Genomic DNA, 25,134 nt, shown 5'->3' with positions numbered 1-25,134 from the left:
ATCATTTCTCTTACTCGCACTCATCAGAATCGGAAGCTGAACTCGAAACCTAAAATGGGTCCACTTTTATTTTACGGAGTGGAGTCTCCTTATATCTTACTTCCTGGCTCCCCGCTTTACATCAAAGGTGCCGACAGTTGCGCTACTGTATATACTGTGTTCCTACTACGGTGTACTACGGGCTACGGGATAGCTCGCTGCTCGGCGATTTAATGCAATTTAATATTTATGTGTTGTGTAATGACGTGTTTGTAACGTCTACTATCATTCTTTTTCGTCAACGCTGACAAACGCTGATCTGAAGATGATCGAGATCGATAAGGTACTGTATTTAAGAAGATATTTGATATTCCTTGGTCGCTCGCAGCTGCATTTGTCGCGATGCGGAATAACTAATCGTTCGTCACAATGCGGAGGTTATGTTCTCGAATACATGCATCCTCGGAACCTGCGACCTGAAATTTACATCGCAGCGTGCAACAGGACATACAGCACGACGGTGCCGCAGTCATCACAATCCGACATTGTTGATCATAAACTGATGTCATTTTGTGATGATATTAAGAAGGGCCGAGTTTCAGCAGATGGTCTAAAGGAAGTTATCAATTTATGCAATAAAAACAACTATCAGTTGCCTCAAGATGTTGGCATTCTATTACTGAAATGCTGCGGCAATCTACTGTGCGATTTAGAGGCAACGGAAAGGGATAATTTAGCAGGCCAGGTATGGCGTAATTTGTTTTCCCTTAAAATATAATTGTGAATATATAATCCCAGATAGCCAAATCTATCAAGAACATGTATTTCAAACTGTGTTGCATATTATGTTAGTAAAAGTCTAGCAATAGCTGTACATAATCCATTTTTTATATTGAAATTTTGATACAGAAATGTATTAGAAAATGAACAGGCTCTGCATTATAACATGATAACAGGCATGTTTTTGCTATATTTTGTTGTTATATTATGGCTAATAAGTCTTAATGATAAAAATTAAGTTTAAAGAGACACTGTGGATAGGATTCTGCTAAAAAAGCAATCAAGTTTGCTGGTATACTGCTAGCATTTTACTGTCTAGGATGTTACATAGACAAAAAATTATGTAATAGTAGTATTTTAATTGAAACAAAACAGAAAGATTGACCAAATAAATTATTTTCGTGTTTAGGTGTGGCGTTTGGCAAAGAAGAATGATGGAACAATCTCTTTGGAGTATTACAACACTTTGTTAGGTGTTAATGAAGATAACTCTTTATCTGTGAATCCCAAGAAGTTCTTAGAAAATATGAGTGTGGAGCCAGATGAAAATACTTATCGTTTACTGTTAAATATAGCCACAAAGACAAATAATAGTGAACACCTATGGGATATCTTATCTGTTACAAAGGATAAGAATGTAACCATCTATGAGGAGGCAGTCAATGCGTTAGTACGGATTTACATGACAAAGAATGATATTGTCAAGGTTGAGCAAATGATAACACTAATGCGAGAGGTAAAACTACCCACAACCAAGGCATATGGCGAGCTGGCATGTGGATATGCAAGAGTTGGTGATATTCCGAATTTAATTAAGATATTGAACGAAGAGCCACAAGACAATGTGAATCTTTTGAGGATAATAAAGATTCTGAGCATATCCAATAACAGCAGGCATATCCCAGTTGTTTTGAATTTTTTAATGACCTCAGTACCTATGCTTCAGACTGAGATCTTCAAGATGATTACAGAACTGATACGTGCCAATCAAGTTGCGGACGCTCAAACTATCATAAATTGTATTGCGATGAACGACGCGGTGACAAAGGAGATTACACAGAGTTTTGTAAATAGTTTCATGAACGAATTAATAATATTAAACGCGCCGATTGATAATATTATTAAGTATGCAAACGACTTTGTTGAATCTGGTTGCAATCAAGCATTGCTCGACGTAGCGGAGATAGGTTTGAAGTTGGGTAGAGAGAAACTATGTTTTGCGATATTCGATGTAATGAGACAGAAAAAAATAGAGATACGACCGCATTATTATTGGCCTTTACTGATAACAGCATACAATAATAAGGGAGAGGCTGAGATATATTCACTCGTGAAATCTATGGTGAACACTGATGTAAAAATAGATTCAGACACATTGCTTCATTACATATATCCATATGTAAATACTACTGATCCAGTTATCACTTTACAGAAACTGTTACTGAGTGGTGTAGAAGGTGATATCATATTTACGCCTTTATTGTCTTTTCTGCTGCAGCAAAATCGGCTGCAGGATTTAGTGCTACTGTGCACGTCCTCTATACGTTACAAAGTATATTATAAGGAATTGATGAAACCATTAGTACACGCTTATTTCGATACTAAAGACTTCAAAACCTGTGTACTGTTATTGACGACATTTCCACAAGGTCATGATTTTGTCGGTACATTGTTGAAATCATTGATAAAAATTGAATATCCGATTTATATAGAAGATCTACAACTTCTTCTGGATGAATTAAAAATATATGAAATAAAGATATCGCAATTTGATGCAAACATTCTCAAGAACAGACTAAAAAAGAATAAAAATTTTAATCTTACACCAAAGGTGATAACTCTAATAGACAATTTAGTTGATTCTTCTATGAAAGATTTGTCGATCATGTCACACTTGAAGTACATGAACACTAAAGAATTAACATATTATCTAGTGGAATTGAAGAATTCCACTGATTCAGTCTACAAAGACCGAATTAAATTTATTTTGCAGAAAATGCTAATCTCATATTGTTTTGAGAACAATATTAAAAAAGTCGAAGAAATAAAACAAGAATATGATGCGTGCCAGTACGAATGGACACCTAACATGAAGTCTATTTTATTTGAATTATATGTGAAGAATGACAAATTGAACGAGGCTGAAGCACTGTTACCCGAATTGCAGATTATGCCTAATAAATTCCAGATTGACAGAATGAAAATTGTGATGTATGCCACCGCATTGGTGAAGGCAAATAAACTCACAAAAGCTTTTGATATTATTAATACACTCAACATCATTGATTTTAAAGTAGACGCGCAGAAGTATTGTTGTATACTTCTGCAAACTCTAGCACAGAGTCAGTATCATGATCGCACGAAGGATATGTTAAATTTGCTTTTAGAAAAAAATTATTGTCAAGTAACCATGGAGTTGCTAAAACCGCTGGTAGCAATGTCATTAAAACGCAACATTTTAGAAGCCGTGGATGTACTCTCAAAATGCGCGCAAAAATTTCATAAGATGCCGTTGATATTGGAAGTATTGATATTATTGTTGGAGCAAAAATACAGTTCAAAATTACACGATGCGGATAACTGGATAAATCATGTGTATGATATAATAAATACTATTTATTCTGAACAAACAGCAAACACGATATTGGCGATAGCATTAGCGACATTGAACAAAACGGAGAAATTACAAATTTTATTACAGGTAACCGAAATGTTTTTAATTACGGCATTTAACTTATATTTCTCTGATTTGCAGTTTAATCACAAAACTGGTTTTAGATAACATTTTTACATTTCCTTTCATCAAACTTTCTAATTTTTCTATTACAGAATAATACGCTGTCCATGAATTGCCTTATGTACTATCTTAATAACGTAGAAAGTAACAGTATTATAGACGGTTTACAAAATATTCTTGAAGTAACCGATGCTATTCATGTGAATCAAAATATGATGTGTGAAGCGCTCCTTTCTGCTTATAGTAAGCTATGTTCTCTCTTCATTTTAAAGTTTATATAAACTTTATATAAAATTTATTTAAACAATCCAAATGTAAACGTCTAATATTTACATTTGCAGATAAAATGGGAGACTGCAATCGTGCTTTAGAATTATGGAACATTATGTGCACAAAGAATATCAAGCCCTCCAAACAGTTTGAAAAGAATTTTATTCCATTTTTATTGTCAAATAAAATGTCGCTCCCTCCTGAATTGGACAGAATAAAAATAAAATAAACATTAGTGATTACTAATTAGTAAATAAATATTAAAACTTTTGATTATTTTATCATTACACCATCTTGGATTATAACATTGGAAATGACAAAACGCAAAAATTATTGTTTAAGTACTTTTGCATTTTTTTTTATACGTAACACGGACAAATATATAGTTTTATTTTAAAAAAAAGACAATGTAGAATGGCTCAAATAATAAATTAAATAAAAGTAAACTGAGAAGGGTTACGAGTTTTTACCAAAAATGAAACAGTTTATTTCCGATAAGAACGACGATGACAATGTAATTAAATGTATACGAGTACATATGGGGCATTCCATACCAAGTGGGCCACCCAATTTTTGGGCTTTCTCGTCGCAGCGCTCTTTTCGCTTGTCATTAGTGGGCATGAGAGGCAAGTTTGAAAATGAAATGTAAACGTTTTCTTATAGAAAATTTAACGCTCTTTCACGTAAGAATACTCTTTTTTTCGATCAGACCGGTTTACGATGATGTTTATCAGTTTGAAGTTTTCAAAATGGCGGCGCGCCTAAAAGGCCGCTTTCAATTTTCTTTTAATATAGCTCAAAATGTAGCCCCAGGTCTCTACCTTGTTATTCTAAAAGGACTTAATGGGACATGCATTCGTTTGGGAGTAAGAGCTAGGAAAGTGAGGCAATGTTGCTCCGTCACCCTGCCGCGGCACTCACTTTTCTAGCTCTTACTTCCAAACGAATGCGTGACTCATTAAGTCCTTTTAGAATAACAAAGTAGATACCTGGCGCTACATTTTGAGCTATATTAAAAGAAAATTGAGAGCGGCCTTTTAAGCGCGCCGCCATTTTGAAAAGTTCAAAACTGAAAAACATCATCGTAAACCGGTCTAATCGAAAAAAGAATATTCTTACGTGAAAGAGCGTTCAATTTTCTATAAGAATACGTCTGCACTTTATTTTCAAAATTGCCTTTCATGCCAACGACAAGCGAAAAGAGCGCTGCAACGAGAAAGCCCAAAAATTGACGGTTCTACAGTTCGGTAACCAGTTGGCCTACAGGTATATTATTTGGCATAGAGTCTTTATTCATCAAACTGTTCAAGTTCACGCAATATGAATAAAATCCATGGAACTTCGTAAAATGGGTGGCCCACTTGGCGTGAAATGTCCCATATACATATATTAGAACAATACATGGATAAAAAAAGATAAAACAAACGACGTTTCGACACTTATTGTCATCGTCTTATTGGAAATAAACTGTTTCGCTTTTGGATTCGTAGCTCTTCTCATTTTACTTTTATTTAATTTAAAAAAAATTTTTAAACCTGTAAAATATGCAGCAAACTGAAATATTTGTATGTCCTATGTATTACATAGCAGATAGAAGTGTAAAATAATTACTGAATCATGACGGCCAAATGTCTATAAGGGCTTTCAAGTCTTATTGATAAGCGCTATAAATGGCATGTATCCAATCGAACCGTGTTCAATCGTGTGCAAAGTAACGACAAAAGTAACTGTAAATTTCGTTACCGTTATCCAAAAAATGTAACTCGTTACCGTTACAGTTACCAAAAAAAGAAAGTAACGTATGCAGCTACCAGTAAAGTTACCAAAAAAGTAACTTAATTGTAACTGTAACTTCGTTACAATTAAGTAACGAGTTACTTCCATTCCCTGGAATTTTGTGCAAAATAAGGTTACATATGGATAGTTTTATAATACATCAAGTACTATTCAATACAGATATTATCGTTCCACGAAAGTCGACTTTACTTTAAGTGATCATTCAAGTACCGCTTATTGCTACTTAAAATTATTTTCTACAATAGAATAATTTTGTCGAATCATGCGCATATTTATCAAATATTCACGCGTTATACTCATAATAAGCTATTTAAAATGCTCCAAATGATTATATGTATTGTATCATCAGTTGCAGTTGTTATATTTTAAAAAAACATCCAAATTAGCGAAACCTCAAGCCGAACCTTAAATCGAATCTAAAGCCAATCCTCGACTCGACATGTGCCTGACAACTATTAATTTCTTCTTTTTCAAATAATGTACATTTCCACTTTTGTTTTGTGCGATTTATCAAAAGAAATATATAAAAAAGCTAAATAGTTGTTATGAAAAGTAAATAGTTGTCACGATAGATCAGTCAAATAAACAAGTGATTAAAATGTTTAAAAGTTTATTTTGTCTTTCTAAAAGACGAAATATCTGCAAGAGCGATATGACTTATTAAGAAGATTCTCGCATTATACTTTCTTATTATCAACGCGCTACGCGCACGATTCTTTTTTTTTTGAACGACCATATAATTTTCTCTTACAAAATTTTCACCAAAGCTCGATTAAACTTTAAATTATAATTACATTTCTTTGCGTCATATTGAATTTGCAATTATATATTTTCTCTTTTTTTACTTCGATTCTGATTCAGCAACCACATTAAACCCTTTAACTATTATTTTTTAAACCTTTTGTAAAACATGATACAAGCACGTGTTCTTTTGCTTCTATTTTCTTCTATTCTGTTATTATAATCCTTCCTTATATTAAAAATTAGTTAAGGCGATGCTGGAGAGACGGCCGAACTTAATTGATGTCGATAAAACAGGATATTTTCATGATGTGTGTAATATTTTAATTGGAATTAAAATATTACATACATCATGAAAGTATTTACATACATTAAGTAAAAACATTACGTATATTAAATAAGCCATTAAGTAAAACGTGTTATATACATTTCTTGTTCTACTATATCCTATATATCTTTTGAATGTAAGGTTATGTGGTCAATTTCACGTCAATTTCACTCGTAGCATATCAACAAAATTTTTGGAGACTTCGTGCTCTTATACTAAAGCACTTAGCTCGTTTCTCCAAGCATAGTATTGTTCCTTGAGGATTCCTGTTGTCCGATTGATACCGTTTTTTAATGTGCAAGACCCGAAATTATTATATGCAGCATATATATGTGGCGAGTCGACTGTAGAAGCCGATAACAAAACTGTAAGTTTAATTTTTTTTTGTTTTTCATATTAAAATGAATGAAGCGGACTATGTTATATTGTCGATACTTTAATTTAATTGTGGAGAAGGAATTTTCGATCCATAAAGGCAATTAAAAATGTCTCCAAAAATTTTGAGTAAAACAGGACACTCCAGCATCCCCTTAAACACTTTTTGGATTCTGTTACATTTCCATCCGCCATATTAGTTCTGCCATTTTGAATTTATTCATTTTGCGTAATTGTGAGGCATCATCCATCTTTCAGTTTCATTCATTGCTCTACTAATCTATTCTTCATCATCTTCAATTAACCCTATTGCTAGTGAAATACCTCGACGGTTCTAATGCTATTATACTTTGAAAACTAACGAAAGAGAGATCAAGCTGTGGATTAGAATAAAGTTTCGAAAGGATTCGAAAGTTTTGTAACTGGTGTATAGACAATGACAGTGCATCATCTTTCAGATTACGTGAACGTACAATACTGATTTTATAAAAATAAGATTAAAAGCTTAAAAAAAGATTTATATTGATCTACAATATATTTTATACGTCATACGTATACGAATGCTGAGCGAAAATTTAGAATAGTAGACAAAGCAGTAATTATTTTAAACTATACTATGTGCTCGATCTTGCAACCTTGCAAGTCGTTTAACGTAATATTACTCCAAAAAGAAAGTTTTTTTTATACAGATTTTAAAAGTCAGTTCTATCAATTGTGTATTGTGTTTTATCGAAACACATTTTTATTTCAATATATTTTGCAAGAATTTTTATTATGTATATTTTTTCTCGCTTTTGACATCATAATTTGAGATAACAGTTATAAATGAACAGAAGTTTATGGTTTCTGTACATTGAACGCGGAAATGCTTGTCGTGCGGCCAAATGCGACGCGGTAACCAATAAACATCTTAGGAGCTCTAAGCTTATTGGCTACCGCGTAACATTTTGTCGCGCGGTAAGCGTTTTCAGTTAAGTACTGAAGCCATTAAGGAAATAAAGTATGGAAAAATAAGATTTTTGATTCTGAGAATTTTGTTATCATTTTGATAGTATTTTTTATTATTATTTATATTTACTTTATTATTGTTTTAGTATAAATACTATTGGAAGATGAATATAGAAGTGTTAATTATACATATAGAAACAGAGAGAGTGTGTAAAGTACATTTATTTAATAAAGAGATTTGAGATTCTCTTGAAGTAACGCTCCATAATTATTAATAAGTTCAAAAGCTTTCTCTTTGAGCGGCTCATAATTAACGCGCTCCTTTTCTTTAGCTATGAATTCCTCAATTTTTTTATTTTCTTCTTTTACTTTTTCTAATTTATCTTCTAGATTACTGATCTCTGGATAAATCACATATTTTTCCACTCGCTCTTTGAGTTCATTATATTCCGCATGCAATGATTTGACCTCGTCCTCGCAGATCGATTCTTCGGACACCAGTCCTTCTCGTTCAGTAATTAACTCGTCCCGTTCGAGTTCATTTCGTGTTTTCAAACCGTCCAGATCCTCTAGGACGATCAATTCGCTCTGTTGTTTCTTCAGCTTTTCTTTCATCAACTTGGATTCTAGCTGCAGCTTCTCCTCTAGAATTCTTAGTCTATTGAACGTCTGTTGCATAATTGCATAATCTTTCTTCAGCTCTTCGAATTCATCATCGTGATGCACAGTCTCGTATTCGTTGTATGGGAATTTATCACGTAAAATAGCTGTTTCTTCAGCTTCCGTGAGATACTCGTTATTCTCTACCGCGTTTGCCATGGTCTCCAGTTTGTCAACGATCTCCTTCTCGAGTTTTTCTAGTTTTTCCATTTCCTCTTGTTTGTTCTGTTCATATGTAGACATAAACTCCTCCATTATCTCTTCGCGCTTACGCAATTCCTGATATTTGATTTGCTTCTCCGATTGATTATCTTCCATGTCGGTCTCCAGCTGTTCCAGTTGTTGCTCGAGTTCTGTCACCTTTTTCTCCTTCTCGACTATCTGCGCCTCTGTCGCGGCAATGTCGGTATTGTCACGTTTGATTTTTTGTAACAGTTGATCTTTCTCATCTTCTGGTGATAATCTTTTACGCTCTTCGTCCCGTAGTTTGTCTCGTTTCTCCTCTGCTTCGATGATTCTCACTTGCAGCTTCACCGCCTCTTGCTTTAATGGCGAGAGAGCGATCTGCTCCTCCAAATATGTTTGCTCTTTTGATAGTTCGTCCAATTCACGCTGTATCTGTTGTGCTTGTTCCTGCAATTCTGTCCTCTGTCGGAACAGGTTATCATATTTGTCTTTTGTATGTGGATCCATACTCTCAATGATATGATCAGTCCTTTTTCTCTCATTCTCGATATCCTTTTCTATCTCATGCAGTTTTTGTTCCATCTGCTTTCGTTGCTCAAACATCCGCTCGACTTCTACCGTCCTACGTTCATTCATCAGCATCATCTCCTTAGCCTCTTCTTCGATCGCCTCTTTGTTTACATCTAAAGTCATTTTATCCACGACAAGATTGTAATCCGCTAACTCAGCCTGTAGAGTCGTCAACTCTGCGGCAAGGCTCTTGGCTCTCTTATCATAATGCAAGAAAGTAGCTTTCTCCTTGTTCTGTACCTCAATGTCCTTCACTATCATTCCAATTTCTTGCGTTAGTTCTCTTATTTTCAGCTGCAGCAAACCGTCGTAGTATCTTTTGTCTTGAATTTGCCTGGAAATTTGAAAAGTTAATAAAATAAGTACGAATGTACTAACAGCAAGATTAGGTAATACTATTACCTCGTCATCGGTAAACCTCTGGTGGTACCCGGTCGTATGCCTGCTATCCCATGCTGTGTAATAGGTCTATCCAACAAACTGACGTTAAACTGCTTGGCGATGGCCAATCCTGTGCCAGAACGACTCAGTCCGGAACCTATCCTGAATCCGCCTGGACCCGCGGTCGGTGCACGATTTGACACAAGGGACGCCGATGGTGGTCTCGCAAGAGCGAGACGTCCGGGTGTTGCTGAGCGATATGTAGCTGAATTGACATACTCTGATGATTCGTCCTTATGCCCGCGCCGAGATCTTGGTCGTTCAAATTTGCTTTGAGGTCTCACGAAGCCCGTCGGTGGTCTATCGATTTTGTTCGAGGTACTGGGCGTATCCTCGTGGTCTTGTCGCCATCTAGTAACCAGCTGTTCTCCGTTCTTATCAAAATCGTTTTTTTCGGAGTCCATTTCTCGAAAATGGACTTTTTGATTAGAATCAAAAGTTAGACGTTTATCACAAGTTAATTGTAAATTAAATGTTAGTTAAAAGATGTCTGATCACTAAAAATACAACTATTGACAATGCATCATCTACGTATAGTACGTATTAATAATAGTAATGACAAGTTATCACGATATGAGGAATAGCAATGAATGCGACCAATGTTTTGTTTATAGTAACCATAGAAACTGGTGCGTAGAACTCGTTGAATTTACTACCTATATGCAGAACCATGCACAATTATGTATAATTATATTGTTTTTATTAATAATAATGATAAATTTCTTTGGCAATTTAATTTATATATATATATTGAAATTATATATTCTCGGAGACGAAAGAGAATTGATTTATACAAAAAAAAGAGTCAATATAAGAAAGATAATATCTCTTTGTAAAAAAATTTCACCCAGTCATTACTTTGCGTCCTCTGCGTATATGTATATACTTATCAATTGTATTCTATTATATTTATAGATAATAACAGAACTATAAAAAATTATATAATACATATATATATATATACAGTATTTTTTAAATAGAGCAAATACTAATTATTATAGCGCTCTTCCTAATTAAAAATTAGGTCCTAAAGTCTTTAATAATAATTAATGATTGGATAGACGCTTATTTTTCAGTATTTAGAAATTAATATTTCGTCAACCATTGCAAAAATTGCAAAACGAGGATTTTTTAATTCAATTTTTAATCAGAAATAGCGCTATATGCATTTGCTATTTAAGAAACATTTTGTATATTCAAAAATCGAATCAATAAAATCTTATTATGAGCGATGATGCGCCGAATTTATCGATTGGCAAAAGATTTGACGCGATTTTCAATTATTCATGGTTCAGTGCAAACAAATCACAACGCTTACTACAAGTGAAATTCACCGTCTTTGTGAAATATATGGAGAACATGCTATGACCCAGATAACAAGGTGTCGCCTATTTTACGTAATTAATTAATCATTATTGATGAATCTGATGTTTTATTATTGTAAAAATAACGTAGATTTGTCACAGTCACATATAACGTTATACATATAAATCGAAAATTTATTATTTTCGTGTTATTAATGATATAAATAAATGACGTACTAGGTATGTACATTTTCACGAACCGCTTCAACCGGCCATTTCAGGGACAAAAAGGATCATGTGATTAAAATTGACGTTTAATATTTGTTAATTTTGACTATGTGATCCTTTTCATCGCTGAAATGCTCAATTAGAGTGGCTCGTGAAATTGTACATGCATTATTAATTGATCATTAATAAGGTTAGTACGTCGATTAGTCATTTATCTGTAAGTTTAATGTTGTAAATATATAGTAAATAAATGACGTCATTAATTGGTGAAAAAGGTAACATTATTATATCTGAAATGAAATTAAGTTTTTTTTTACAATTCATGATTAACTCTTAACTGAGGTTAAGTTAACTTAGTCCTTATTTCTTTCTAATTCTAGAATGGGATAGAAACGTGTTGCTTATTTTTATCCAGAGAACAATATACTAAAAGCTCATCAAAAAGAGGGGAATAGTTGGATCTCACTATTCGTTAATAAGATTGAAACATTCCATATATTAAATATGATTAATTATATATATTAAATATAGAGTATTAATTAAAGCAAGAACTTTGATTTACTTGTTGCTTTGCCTTATCGGTTTTATCCTTGTTGTTGATTACAGTCCGTTTATCAAAATGTTTGAAGCTTCGTAATTCAATATATAATTAATCAAATAGGTTTTGTACTTTTATATTTTTTAATGTTTTATTTTTTTTTCAAAATATCTAACATTTTCTCAAATGAATGAAGTAATCGATGACGTAATTCTATGTTTTCTTTATGACGCCTCTCAACAGCTGCTTCTGAAATTTTTCTTTCATTTCGAAGATCTTTCACATATTCTTCTATAGTAGACATTTGCCGAGATTTTTCTAAATTAAACATAAATAATATCATGTAATATAATGTAAATTGCCTGCTCCATATTGTCAAAACAATTTAGTAAAAAAATAGGTCATTAACGAGCACAAAAAGTAAGATTAATATTTTTTTAACGTTTCAACACACTTAACTTAGTCTTCTTCAGTCTTTAAATACCCCGATAAAGTTATATATTAATCTTACTTTTTGCTCATTAATGACCTATCTTTTTACTAAAATATCATATAATGTTATTAATTAATGTTATCCAGAATTTCAGCTCAAAATAATTGAAATTAAATTTATACGTAACAAGCACCATTAAAAATGTTGATGGAGAACGGTAGCATTTCTTTTACTTAATTTATATCACACACCAACATCTTGTGAAGACTCAAATGACATTAGATATGAGTCGTATTAGGTTATTCGAAAGTTTGTTTCAAATTTTCTAGCTCAAAATAGTATTGTACATTTAAAAAATTAGCGATTATACCATTTGATAGTGTAAAGTTTCAGCTCTAAGAATCTGATTTCTTAATTGCAATACAATAATTTTTAATGGAGTTATGAGCAATCAAAATCAGAATGCTCCTTAACTCACAAATAACTCAGAAACAAAAAATCGTAGGAATAATTTAAAAAAACAATTTTGTAGAAGAAGCTTCAAGCTTTCATGATAGGTAATCGAAAATTCCCGCAAATTTAGTGCAATTATAGTTCAGAGTTAGTATATTACATTACCACTCCATATGCCTTAAGTTCGAATCTTATATTGGTTTTCAAAAATGTATACACTTGCTTATAAAGTTCATTAAGATCGGATAAAATACTCTTTCTATTCTGATTGAATCATGTTTTTGATTCGTAATTTCAGATTACTCACCTGAAATATTTAATAGATTTTCCAGATTTTTGTACATTTTTGTTTTTATCATAGAGATATTGAAAACGTATCAAATATTTTAGATATTTAGAAATAATCTGAAATTTTGTATATGAATCAAAAACATGATTCAATCAGATTTTTTTTCCTATCTAATTTAATCAGACTTTTAAGCAAGAAAATTTATGTCTACTATCTTATTTACTTTTTGCCTTGTTCTTGTCATCTAATGTAACATACTATAAAGTAAACAGACAACTATAAAGAACTTGGTATGAACTTACTATGCACTGGCTCATCTTCGAAACAAGTATCTAGACTAGATGTGCTGCATGTAGAATGTACCTTATATTTCTTTTCAGTCAATAATACTGTCATTAATGGTGATGTACATGATTTTGGCTGAAGTAATTCATCCATATGCTGAAAGATATTCATTTAAATTATATTTTTGTACGAATATAAAAAAATAATTATAAATACTCTTCTAATAATCAAATTATTGATTAATCACTGATAAAAATTATCATCATAGATTCAGATATAAAATTAAAAAATTTTGTTGTATTTAAGAATGGTATTCATAGTCGATATTTATATTTAAAATTGTTTAAGTACAATCTTATGATTATATAAATTAAAGGACGGTATTCATAGTCCTTTCTTATTTTAAGACCATCTTAAATAATGTCTTAAAATGCTAGTTTAGCCTTCTGATTGGATTATGATATCTTAAGACTGTACTTAAAACAGTCTCCCTCAAATATAAGAATCAACTATAAATACTGATCAAAAAAGTACTTTAACATCTTAAGATTGACATTACTTAGGATGGTTTTGAAATAAGAACAGGCTATGAATATCAACCTTAATACTTTTAGATGGCTATTAGACTGTATTGAATATGAACTTAATAACTTACAGAAAAATATGGCCATGGTTTAGATCTATGTCTGTTGTTACTTTCTTTAATACTATTATAAGTTCGTTTCAAACCAGAAAACTTAGATAAACATTGCAGTCCAGTTACATTATATTCATGTTGTTTTAATTGATCTGCAATTAATGACCATAACTTCTTCTGTGACATAATTCCACTGGTAAAATCTTGTTGTCGCAAATTATATTCTTCGATTAATAAAAGAGTCGCTTCATGAGACCATTTAAAAGCTATAAACACAATCTTTTTAATTAACAAATTACACTTGTTATTTAAAAAATATTGTTAAAAATACCTCCAACATTGTCACTATGGTCATTGTGTACAGACTCTTCATGATGTATTTTATTTATGCTATTATCTAAATAAAAACAATTGTAGAATCAGAAATTCCTTATAAAATATTTTCTTTATGCATCACGTAAATTATTAAAGCTGTTATATTTAAACAAATATATTAAACTTATCATGCTTTACCTCGTTCAGTTTTGTAGTTGTAAAAACGAAATTTAAAAATAGAAAAACAAAATTTAATAGCTCAAAAATTAGAAAAAAATTCTAGATCCATAAAGCATATATTGCATGTGATGGATCATTTGATCTTTGTTTAACATTCGGTAAATAATATGAATGGAATAATGCAATATGCGCGCTCTTTGGAACAGTTATTACAAACTGGTGACCGTTTAAAAAAATAACAGCAATAAATATAACCTTAAATATTTCCAATAGTAATTCCGAAAAGAACACTAAAGAATGAATGAATTTACCTGCTCCTAAACATTTTGCTTCTTCTCCAGTCAACAAGATGGTATAAACTTCATTGCTTTTTACATCATTAAGAAAAATAGATTCATCGATTTCTGTAGAATCCATGTTCCCGCTTCTCTCTCTCTCATATGGCGTTTCATTTTATAACCATTTATAATATTCCTTTCAAAATATGAGCGTCAGGGTGCGTTTACATGAAGCGCGGAAAATGCGGACTCAGGGTGGCGTCACATGTAACGGAAAGACCAATCACAATCACAGAAAGGAAAGCGGAGTAATGATTGCAGAGTTCTGATTGGTCTCACTGTTCCGTTCCGCCTGTAATTTCCGCTCCATGTGACGCCATCTAAAAAAAAAAAAAAAAAAAACACTTTAAGGTTTATTTATAATAAATTGGACAAAATTGAAAATGTTGCGGATATAACCAAAGTGTCTTTGGATATAACAATCAGTCACATGACCAAATTGGCGATACTCTCTCCTAGGCTATGTTTAGAATTCTCACTTGAGTGCCACCCAGATATTACTCTGTCTTTATCGTTCATTGTACATTGAACAAGGATAACATGACACTTGGAGAGCACCCGGGTGGGAATCTGAACGCGCCTCTAGAGGTTCTCTATGATGCTGAGTGCGAGAAGAGGTTACCGTGACGCGGTCGCTGGTTCTTCCCCTCCTCGAGCCTGTTCGCCTCGTTTGTTTACGCACGCGATCGCGTCGTGTCGCGTGCGTGCGTTTTGCAAGTGTTGTTGCGACTTTACGCCGTCTACGGTGGTTGCGCCGTGCAATACCGTCACCCCGTGCCGTATCGCGTCGTAACATATCGCGATAACGGCATGCCCAGCAAGAAGAAAAAATACAACGCTCGTTTTCCAGCGGTAAGCCAATCTTTCCCGTTTTAATCCGTCCTGTCGGCGGCCAGTTCCGTTGCGGAACGCGCGTCGGTGACGCCGTGGAAAGACGAAGAGAGAAAGAGGAGGCGAACGCTTACTCCGGAGTTTCATTGTCTCGACTTGCGTCTCCGACGTCCGATTACCGCGACGGAAAAACGTGCTCTACTTTTTTTGTACTGAATGTCGCGATCCGCTGATCCGACGTATCGGAAGACACGGAAGTGTCTCGACGCGAAGACCAAGCGCAGCGACATTATCGTACGAGTGACATAACCTAAACCTACATCCCGCATGTCTGTTGTCAGGGTCGTATCAAGAAGATCATGCAGACTGATGAAGAGGTTGGAAAGGTCGCCCAGGCAGTGCCAATCATAATCTATATCCTTTTCTTATAACTCCTTTTCTCTCTCTTTCTCTCTCTTGTGCGTGTACATTTTCTTTCTCTTGTATATTTTGCACCTTAGTTGCATCAGTGTTTGTATCCATATGTCAAAGATAATATATAACAAGATATGTTGGGTGAAACAGAAATATTAAAAAGAGATAGTTATGACAGAAGTGATTGTTGGAGAAGGAAGAAAAAGAGATCTCTTTCAGTCTCAATAGATTTTGAATTTTAGCAATATTTTGGAGCATCCTATATTTTTCTCATATTGTTATCTATAGCTTCCAAAAATGGAATTGAATTTGCTTAAGCGATAAGGAGTTTAGAATAAGGATTAAGATACTTAAGAAGTATATATAAGATGGTAAAATACATTATGTCTGTGACGGAAGGAAATCAGAGAATCTTCAAGTTTAAAGCTATCAAGTGAAAAGCTATCAGTAACATGATAAATGTTATTAGACTGTCCCACAGTTGCCAGGTTTCAAGTACTATCTAGCTGGACCTCCAAGATCTATATGCTGGAGATTTGCTAATTAGAGGCTGGCCATTGTTTTCCAAAAAAAACTATAGGATTTTATCCATAAAACTACTGTTGCATACTTTCTTTTTATTATTAAACTTACATAGTGCAAACAATCATAGATATCTTAAATATAATATCACAATCATAGATGTCTTAAAATATAATAATAAAACCGTCGTTTGTCTTATTTATTGGTTTATTGCGTTTTAATAAAATAACTGTATATCTAAAGAGGGCCAAAATAGATGGCCAAAACATATTATACATTTATTTATTATTGTATTTCTCTCAGTGTTAAATTCTCTTCTTATTTAATCTTTGTATTTTCAATTATTTAATGTGTATAATTTTAATTAATACATTTGCGTTGATTCAATTGATAAGATATTGATTTTGGATGTTTGATCTTTATTAATTATTTTTCTTAATTATTATATTTTGAATATTAAGAGTCTTGTAATGCATAGATATCTTCTTATATATTATAATATAAAGTGCAAACATAATCACAGACTTTCTCATTATTAAAACAAATATTCTTTTAATTACGAAATAAAGACCCTAAACAGTCAAGCTAGATCTTAAGTGCTAAAATAACTTTGTGTGAATTTACATGCTACATAAGTATATGTAATCTTCAAAACCATGCTCCGAAATTATTTTCATTCTTGAAACGCAATCCAATTAAACTACTGTAGTAATATCACAAATTAAATTGACAAGCAATTTAATAATTTGATGCTCAATTAAATATCTTATTGTAAATATGTTAATGTGTTGAAAAACTGTAAATAAATTTATTGCAAAAGATACTTCGGCCAGGGTCAAACCCGGATCTCTTGTGCGAGCGTCCTAAGCCTCTAGACTACCGAGGCCTTAGTAATATTCTTCGTAATAACTTGTATATTGTATTAGAAATACGCATGCTAGGAGCCGTGGATATAAACAATACAAAGTTTTGAATAAAATCGTTATGCGACACTACACAATAATTAGAAAACAAGAGTCCTAAATGGTAAAACTTGATTTTGAATGATGAAATATTCTTTTACCATATTACTTTCTACATAATTTAATATTCCACAGATCATTGGATAGTCAAGTTAGTGAATATCTATGCGAGCGAAAAACCAGATGTTTTTTCCGTCAGCCAGAAAACCAGAGATTGGTCCCAAAAACTGGAGTCTCCGGTAAAAAAAACTGGAAACCTGGCAACCGTGGGTTGTCCTAGCTGCAAGATATATGGATCAAACACACAGAAATGTTAAAAAAGAGTTGTTGTGGTTCAGCTGCAGAGTAGCTCCTCAAGAAACTCAAGAAAGGCTTAAATCTAAGTCCTAGCAGTACTAAGAAATACTCTACTATTTTTCTTGTATTGTTTATAATAGGAAAGGATAATTTTGTTTTGGAGGATATATTCTTTAGTAAATAACAGTACATTTATTCATTTTTTTCTTGCGAGCATGAATCCTCATAGATAACAATAGAGAATATATTTGTTACATTTACCATGTTTTTTTGTAAGAGTTCGATTATTCCTTAATGGAGCTTACCTAGAACCTTAGAACTATTTGTGCACTCTTTATTAACCAAGACCATGCAGATCACGAGTGCCAAAAACGCTAAGACTTTAAGTCCATCTCATATGTGAGTAAACTGTAATATTGTCATTCTGTCAGAGTTTTTCTTATCGCCCATTTGTTGCACTAATAATTAAAATAAAAGTTATGTTTTTATTTACAAAGAAAAGAGAATACAAAAAAGAAAGAACTTTTATTTTTCTACAATCAATTATTGCAACAAAATTGTATTAAAAAATTTAACATTACAAATTTTAATAAATTAAAACATTTAAATTTATGTTTTTGAAACTTTATTTTTTTATTGGTTCTTATTTTTATTATTTATTTTTTAAGTTTTATTATGGTAAATAAGTAAACGTTATATTTATAATACTGCAAAACTTTTTTAAATATTCACAACACATAGATACAATAAATTTTTCTTTATAACTCTTAAATTCGTATTCATAATCGTATATCGATCTATGATCCTTATTTCAATAGGTCTATTCTGTAATAATAATTTTACTGGCTAGGGATGTCGTTGCACAAGTGAAAGGATTTAAATGGTGAAAAAGCTGCGCAACAATAATATAACGATACCGAACTATCGTTAAAAGTTACAGAATAGATGAATTAAGTTCGAAACAAAGTTAGAAATCAAATTATTAAATCATGATTTGAGAAGCGTTTTTCAAGTGAAAGTCTGAAATCTAACTCTAAACTTGGATATTATCGCGACTATGAATACGGCCTTTAGTGAGATAGTAAAAAAAAACTTAATTAACAAATTAAATATATAAATAAAGGACTCTTAGTATTGAAAAAATATAATAAACAGGTAAAAGGCTAATAAGAGTCAGACATATAAAATTGAAAATTGTATCAACACAAATATGACTTAACTATATATAAAAAATTGACATAAAAATTAAACATTAATAAAATATGTAATGTGTTGAATATAATAAACAAATTATATTATTATATTATTGTAATAGTAAAAAGCGCACTACATGTTTCGGCTACGGGTTTTGGCCATCATCAGATGTACAAAATTTAAATACGAAGAAACACATTATAGCAGACTAGAGACGGTTTTAGTTAAGAATTAATAAAAAATGTGCAAAAAACATGAAACTAGCAGAAAAATTGAGTGACTGTTCTGAGAAACCTGGATACTCGTCAACACATTACAAATTTTATTAATGTTTAATTTTTATGTCAATTTTTTATATATAGTTAAGTCAATATATTTGTGTTGATACAATTTTCAATTTTATATGTCTGACTCTTATTAGCCTTTTACCTGTTTATTATATTTTTTTTAATTAACAAATACTTAGAAAAGTTACAAAGTAAAAGAATCTCGCATAGCATATGCTGTAGCTTATATGTTTGTAGGAAACAGTGTATCTTGTCGGAAAGTCGATTCGACTTTCTAAAGGATCTAGTGAAATCTCTACCTGATGTATCGGGACCTGATGACGAAGTACCAATGTCACCAGAAACATCACAAAGCAATGCACCAAATGCAGCGTGTTCGACAATGATGCAGCATTTTGATCCATTAGAGTGAGTTTCTGTTTGATTTGCCTGTATAAAAATTTTTCCAATAATGTTACAATTCATATTTCTTCAGATATCAAAAGTATCTGGGGTTACCAGTTAGCACCGAAATGAATGTAAACCACAAGAACATGAGAGACAACGGATCAAGCGTAGTTTCGAACAATTTGAATCCCTCTAATCAAAGGGCCGCGACGATAGTGGGCGGAATCTCACAGATTCCGGAATTCAACATGTCTGTGCCTATGGCCTTCCAAATTAGTCGACCAAATTTTTATACAGAGCTTAACCCAAGCGCGAGCGACCAGCCAACGTCAAACTTTGCTCGCACCGCCAATATTGACGAGGATTACGATACATAGTAATCCTTTTCGCGAAATATAGGATGTTAAAAAACTTATCTTGTTGAAACGAGTGACGCACGGATTAGCTAAAATACGGTAGAAAAAACGCGTGTACATGCAGAAGTATCTTACAATTGCTCACATCACTTGTAAATTAATATCATTTAATGCTTTCAAATTGAAACAATTCCTTAGCCACATCTATTATAAATAAAATATTCTAGAGCCACAATTGGAATTATCTTATTTTTTATCTATTAAGATTTAAATAAAAGGAGAAAACTGTAGCAAATAAATGTCCCTTGTTAAATCATTGTTTACAGATATACGCGCACTGGTTTTTTCCACGACATTACGTTGTAAAATTACGTAAAATATTTAATTATCATGTCAAATTTAGCTTTTCTATTAAGTAACATTTGTTTATAAGTTGTATGTGTTTATAAGTTGTGTGTGTATGTATAATATAATATACAATATCTTTTTACAACTATATTATTTCATGTCGATTTGTACTAGATATCTGTATTTATTTTTTTTATACATAAATCTTTTTTTCAAGATAATTAGGTAATAAATTAAATACAGAGAGTTAGAATGCATGTATCTGTCGATAAGTATAAAATTATCAGAATTACTAAGAGAATATACGATGAAAGAATCATAAGAAGTGACACGAGCTAAATTCCAGTTTAATTGTGCTCTACTAAAACTGATTGTTTATCAATTTTCCTGAAGTTGGTTTGTCAACTTTCTTGATTGGTTAGTCTACCTTTAGATAAATTTCTTGTAATTTATTTAATAAAAGAATAAGAAAGAGAACGAAAGTGAGAGAGAACAAATTGAGATTTATTGAAAGGTAAAATGACCCAGCCTGAAATTAACTGTTTCATCAATTTCAAAAGAGCGCGAAACTTAAATTGGATTTAATTTGTGCTACTTCTTAACACATAACATTTAGTGATAAATTCTCTTTTAAAAACTAAGAGATGATTTTTGGAAGATTTTTTTAGAAGATATGTACTTTCTAACTGTTGCTTAATCTCTTATTTTATTTTGGAAATATAGATAAATTTATACAAATACAGACGTCGCGTGCAATCCGAATTGAAATAACATTATTGTATTATTTGCATAAGAATTTATTTAAGCGATACGTTGAAACTTATTGTCAAAAGCTGGACTTAAACGTTGTAGTGTATGTGTATGTAAACATGTTGTGTAATCGTTGTAGCTGTAATTGTGAAATCGTTGTCTTTAATGAATTGTAATCGTTTATGCGAATACAATCATGCTGTTAATCATAAAGCATGTTTACATGAAGAAACGTAACAAAAAACAAAAATTATGATGATTAATCTTTCAAGCATATTTTAATCAATACACCGTATATTTTCATTTTAACGTGATACTTTTTTTATTTATAATTTGTTATTTATACTTTCATTATACGTCATTGTTTTCTTACATCTATTTTTTTTACAATTTTGTAACTTCATAACATGCGATGTTGTATGTGTTGAAAAAAGCTGTAGAAGATTGAGAGAATCCTTGATTGAAACGATCTATCTTATATACTTAATGAAATGAATAAAACACTATGTACATGTTAGATGCATGATTACAAAATCACCAATTTTGATAAACGCAAAGATCAAGTAATTATACAATATAAACTGATTAATTATGAAGTTTAATTACATTATTCTTCAAGTGTCCTTTGTCTTTTCTTTTTTTCAGTCCGCTACTTCGCATGTGGAATAAAGACTTTATGATATTTAAGTATTCTTTTATTGGAACGAAACTATAGATGCGTTCGGAGAAACGCTATTAGCGCTATTTGTGCCATTCTATCTTCATCATTTATTAGACATAAAACAAGGATAGAATAACACAAATAGAACTAATAGCGTCTTTCTAAACGCATTTCATAGTTGGCCTGCAGATTGTTAAATCTCGTATCTTATACCTTATTACAAGCAAAAAGTTTGGATTTCTTTTTTTTTTAGGAATAAATTTTAAAAATAAATTCAACACACAGTCCATACATGTATATATAAGGTGAGCCATCGAAATAGATTGAATGACTCCTACAAAAATGATTTTTCGAAAAAATGCAAAGTTAGGTCGATTTTTATTGAGAGGAAGATATCAATTCTAACGTACAATTCTTACTCTCAACTTTTACTTTCTAAGTAGGGGGGGGGGTAAAAAAATGCCTTTAAAAAAATAATTTAATAGAAGGCTCAACAAGTATAAAACAAATTAATTAAAAATAAGAGCAAAGAGCCAAATAGTTTAAAAAAATATAAATATAATTAATTCAGAATTCGCAATACATTCAAACAGAGTAAACTTAACAATAAATATAAAATTCGCATACGTTTCGACACCGATCGGGTCATTTTCAATGTTAAATTTATTTAAAATTAAATATGTATAATAAAATTGACAAGTCACAAGTATAAAATTAAATGTGTATAATTGAACATGGATCTTTCTTTGTGTTTTGTTTCGCAATATAAGTTACATAAATCTAATAACAAAAATGTATATAATTTTAAACTTTAATAGTGAAAAAGTATGTTGTATAAAACATATATTTTGTTACCTTAACATAGATGTAATAAAAAATGCACAGTCCATAAAATTCAGCATGTTTATTAAGTCCATTATTAAATCCATTATTGAAATTATAAAATAATCTAAATTACAGTTGTAAAAATTCGACTGTTCTTTTTGAAATAAGGATAAGAAATGAGTAGGCAGAAACCTCAGGAAAAGTATTATACACATTTAATTTTATATAAATTTAACATTGAAAATACCCGGTCGGTGTCGAAACGTATACGAATTTTATATTTATTGTTAAATTTACTCTGTTTGAATGTATTGCGAATTCTAAATTAATTATATTTATATTTTTTAAACTATATTTGGCTCTTTGCCTTTAAAAAAATTCAAATGAGAGAAGAATCCAATGATATCTAACAACATTAGAAACGTCTTTTGATTCTCTACATTTCTACGTTTTATTTTTTAATTCGATCAATTTGTTTAGAAGATGTTAAATCTAAAACCAACAAATTTATATATCTTCAAACTTTCAGGAAAGAAACTCGTTACTTGTAACGGAGTTATAACTATAATTTGGTAACTTTACTGATAACTATGTTACTTTTTTTGGATGATTAACGGTAATACAATTACATTTTTTGTAACTGTAATGAATTTTACAGTTACGTTTGTCGTTACTTGGCATGTCACGTTAGATATGGTTCAATTGAACGCTTAAAACATATAAAGCCCCTATAAGCATCCGCTGTGACTGGTCGTCAATTTTAAAAAAGTAAAAGTAACAATAACTGTAACGAGTTACTTTTAAAAATCTGTATATAATTGGTAACGATAACTCATTATTTTTTCTACTCAATAACCGTGACTTGTTTTAAAAAGAAACTTTTTATTTCCTGCATTTTTCTTTATTATCAAACCAATCCATTAATCAATTAATTGCAAAGGGTGTCTAAAGACATACTATCGTGTAAGTTGGCGTAGTAATTTTTCGAAATATTGATCGCGACTTCCACTGCACTAAAGGCCTCCCTACACGGTCAGTAATATTGAGTCAGTATTACTGATCAATATTACTGACAGTATGCATTAGTAGTTCTTCATAGTTATATTTTTATTTTTACGGTTTTTAATTAAATTTTATTTTATTTTATTACTTGGATTTTTAACATTATATTAAATGAATTTATATTTTGACTCTTACATCGCCCTTGTTATTTATTTATTATTAGTTTTTACAGTTGCATACGATCAGGTATTATTGCGATAATATTTCACTTCAGTTTGACGTATATTATTATCTATGGCGACATGGATCTTAAGAAAAATGCATATATTTAAATCCAAATCATTGTCAGTATTCTACGTCAATCCATTAATATTAATCACACAATCAATAATATTGTCAATATTCGTTGATACTGACAGTATTACTGACCGTGTACAGATCGAGGCCTTAATAGAGATTCTGACTTTTAAGGAAAGTATATGTTTAAAGACCAATTAAAGTGTTAAGAATTCCGATTGTTATTTCTACTGTGCTCTAATATTTTGATTGTTTTTTATATTCTTAATACAAAAGAGTATTAGCAACGAAATCTATCTTTCTTCATTATAATCTTAAAGCAAGATTATACTGTACAGTATCTAGTATGCACAAGTGAATTTTATAATCTTGTTTATGTAAATTAAAACATTTTAAATGACATGGTTCACTCGATTGCAGAGAGAGAGAGAGAGAGAGAGAGAGAGAGAGAAAAGGTTGAAATAATATTGCACTTTTCTTTGGAAATGTAATGAATGTGTTGACAGAACAGCTGAAATGTACGATAACTGCATTTTAAGCAGGATCTCTATTATTATAATATATGTCACGTAGAAGTTAGTAGTCAACATTTCGAAAAATTACGCTAACTTATGACGAATGATATATATCGATATATATTATAAGGATCCTTAAACAACCCTTGCAATTGATTAATGAATCCGGTTTCACATATATTAATAATAAAGAAAAAAATCTGAAGATATGAATTAAATTTGTTTATTTTAATGCCCTGTATTTTTTAAACGAATTGATTGAATTTTAAAAATAAAACGCGCATAGGATCAATGTAGGGAATTATTGAAAGATGTTTTTAATAATATATTACTCGACTCTCTCTTTCCATTTGAAATCTTTTAAGAATTAGCAACCCCGTTTAGGAAGATTGAAGTTGAGGATAAGAATTATAGGTATGTTAAAAGATGTCCCTCTCCCAATAAAAATCAACCAATGCTTTTCGTTTTTTTCGCAAAATAATTTTTGTAGGAGTTATTCAATTTTCAATTGTACCAGAAGGTTTACTGATACTGTATCATCAGCGGACGTCTCGCCTTGATGAAATAAACGGCATGGTTCACGAAACGTCGGCATCAAGAATGAAGAAAGACACGGCGAAAACTCGCAAACCTTCTGGTACAATTGAAGATAATACCTATGAAACTTGTGAAAG

The 25,134-nt window shown here is 31.5% G+C and overlaps 4 protein-coding genes across 4 annotated transcripts; 2 read left to right on the top strand and 2 right to left on the bottom strand.

Moving 5' to 3' along the window:
• The first annotated feature begins 283 nt into the window (after positions 1 to 283).
• On the top strand, positions 284 to 3,995 carry bsf (bicoid stability factor). Its single transcript, XM_018551664.1, has 4 exons — positions 284 to 724; positions 1,169 to 3,460; positions 3,589 to 3,739; positions 3,838 to 3,995. The coding sequence occupies exons 1-4, from the start codon at positions 305 to 307 to the stop codon at positions 3,993 to 3,995; spliced, it is 3,021 nt and encodes a 1,006-aa protein (XP_018407166.1). The 5' UTR covers positions 284 to 304.
• Positions 3,996 to 8,169: 4,174 nt separating this feature from the next.
• On the bottom strand, positions 8,170 to 10,316 carry LOC108783168 (intraflagellar transport protein 74 homolog). Its single transcript, XM_018551663.1, has 2 exons — positions 9,774 to 10,316; positions 8,170 to 9,705 (listed from the first exon to the last, which is right to left on the bottom strand). Exons 1-2 carry the CDS (start codon positions 10,214 to 10,216, stop codon positions 8,181 to 8,183), a joined length of 1,968 nt encoding a protein of 655 aa, XP_018407165.1. The 5' UTR covers positions 10,217 to 10,316; the 3' UTR covers positions 8,170 to 8,180.
• A 1,713-nt stretch (positions 10,317 to 12,029) lies between these two features.
• Positions 12,030 to 14,975, bottom strand: LOC108783174 (uncharacterized). Its single transcript, XM_018551669.1, has 5 exons — positions 14,786 to 14,975; positions 14,311 to 14,376; positions 13,998 to 14,245; positions 13,360 to 13,498; positions 12,030 to 12,200 (listed from the first exon to the last, which is right to left on the bottom strand). Exons 1-5 carry the CDS (start codon positions 14,889 to 14,891, stop codon positions 12,034 to 12,036), a joined length of 726 nt encoding a protein of 241 aa, XP_018407171.1. The 5' UTR covers positions 14,892 to 14,975; the 3' UTR covers positions 12,030 to 12,033.
• A 422-nt stretch (positions 14,976 to 15,397) lies between these two features.
• On the top strand, positions 15,398 to 20,290 carry NC2alpha (negative cofactor 2 alpha). The gene is made up of 5 exons (XM_018551670.1): positions 15,398 to 15,664; positions 15,985 to 16,057; positions 18,144 to 18,237; positions 19,557 to 19,727; positions 19,795 to 20,290. Exons 1-5 carry the CDS (start codon positions 15,623 to 15,625, stop codon positions 20,081 to 20,083), a joined length of 669 nt encoding a protein of 222 aa, XP_018407172.1. The 5' UTR covers positions 15,398 to 15,622; the 3' UTR covers positions 20,084 to 20,290.
• Positions 20,291 to 25,134: the final 4,844 nt, after the last annotated feature.

The sequence above is a fragment of the Cyphomyrmex costatus genome, unplaced genomic scaffold (assembly GCF_001594065.2).
Source record: "Cyphomyrmex costatus isolate MS0001 unplaced genomic scaffold, Ccosl1.0 scaffold143, whole genome shotgun sequence".
In the NCBI taxonomy this organism is placed as follows: Eukaryota; Metazoa; Arthropoda; class Insecta; order Hymenoptera; family Formicidae; genus Cyphomyrmex; species Cyphomyrmex costatus.
This window is presented reverse-complemented; position numbering and strand designations above follow the sequence as displayed.

Coding starts and splice junctions, on each gene's coding strand:
- LOC108783174 (XM_018551669.1), bottom strand. CDS start 14,891: ATGGATTCTACAGAAATCGATGAATCTATTTTTCTTAATGATGTAAAA. Junction 14,246..14,310: donor CCATAGTGACAATGTTGGAG/GTATTTTTAACA, acceptor TTGTGTTTATAG/CTTTTAAATGGTCTCATGAA. Junction 12,201..13,359: donor CGAAGATGAGCCAGTGCATA/GTAAGTTCATAC, acceptor TGTTTAATTTAG/AAAAATCTCGGCAAATGTCT.
- NC2alpha (XM_018551670.1), top strand. CDS start 15,623: ATGCCCAGCAAGAAGAAAAAATACAACGCTCGTTTTCCAGCG. Junction 15,665..15,984: donor ACAACGCTCGTTTTCCAGCG/GTAAGCCAATCT, acceptor GTCTGTTGTCAG/GGTCGTATCAAGAAGATCAT. Junction 18,238..19,556: donor ACTTTAAGTCCATCTCATAT/GTGAGTAAACTG, acceptor ATATGTTTGTAG/GAAACAGTGTATCTTGTCGG.
- LOC108783168 (XM_018551663.1), bottom strand. CDS start 10,216: ATGGACTCCGAAAAAAACGATTTTGATAAGAACGGAGAACAGCTGGTT. Junction 9,706..9,773: donor AGAGGTTTACCGATGACGAG/GTAATAGTATTA, acceptor TCAAATTTCCAG/GCAAATTCAAGACAAAAGAT.
- bsf (XM_018551664.1), top strand. CDS start 305: ATGATCGAGATCGATAAGGTACTGTATTTAAGAAGATATTTGATATTC. Junction 725..1,168: donor GGGATAATTTAGCAGGCCAG/GTATGGCGTAAT, acceptor TTTCGTGTTTAG/GTGTGGCGTTTGGCAAAGAA. Junction 3,461..3,588: donor AATTACAAATTTTATTACAG/GTAACCGAAATG, acceptor TTTCTATTACAG/AATAATACGCTGTCCATGAA.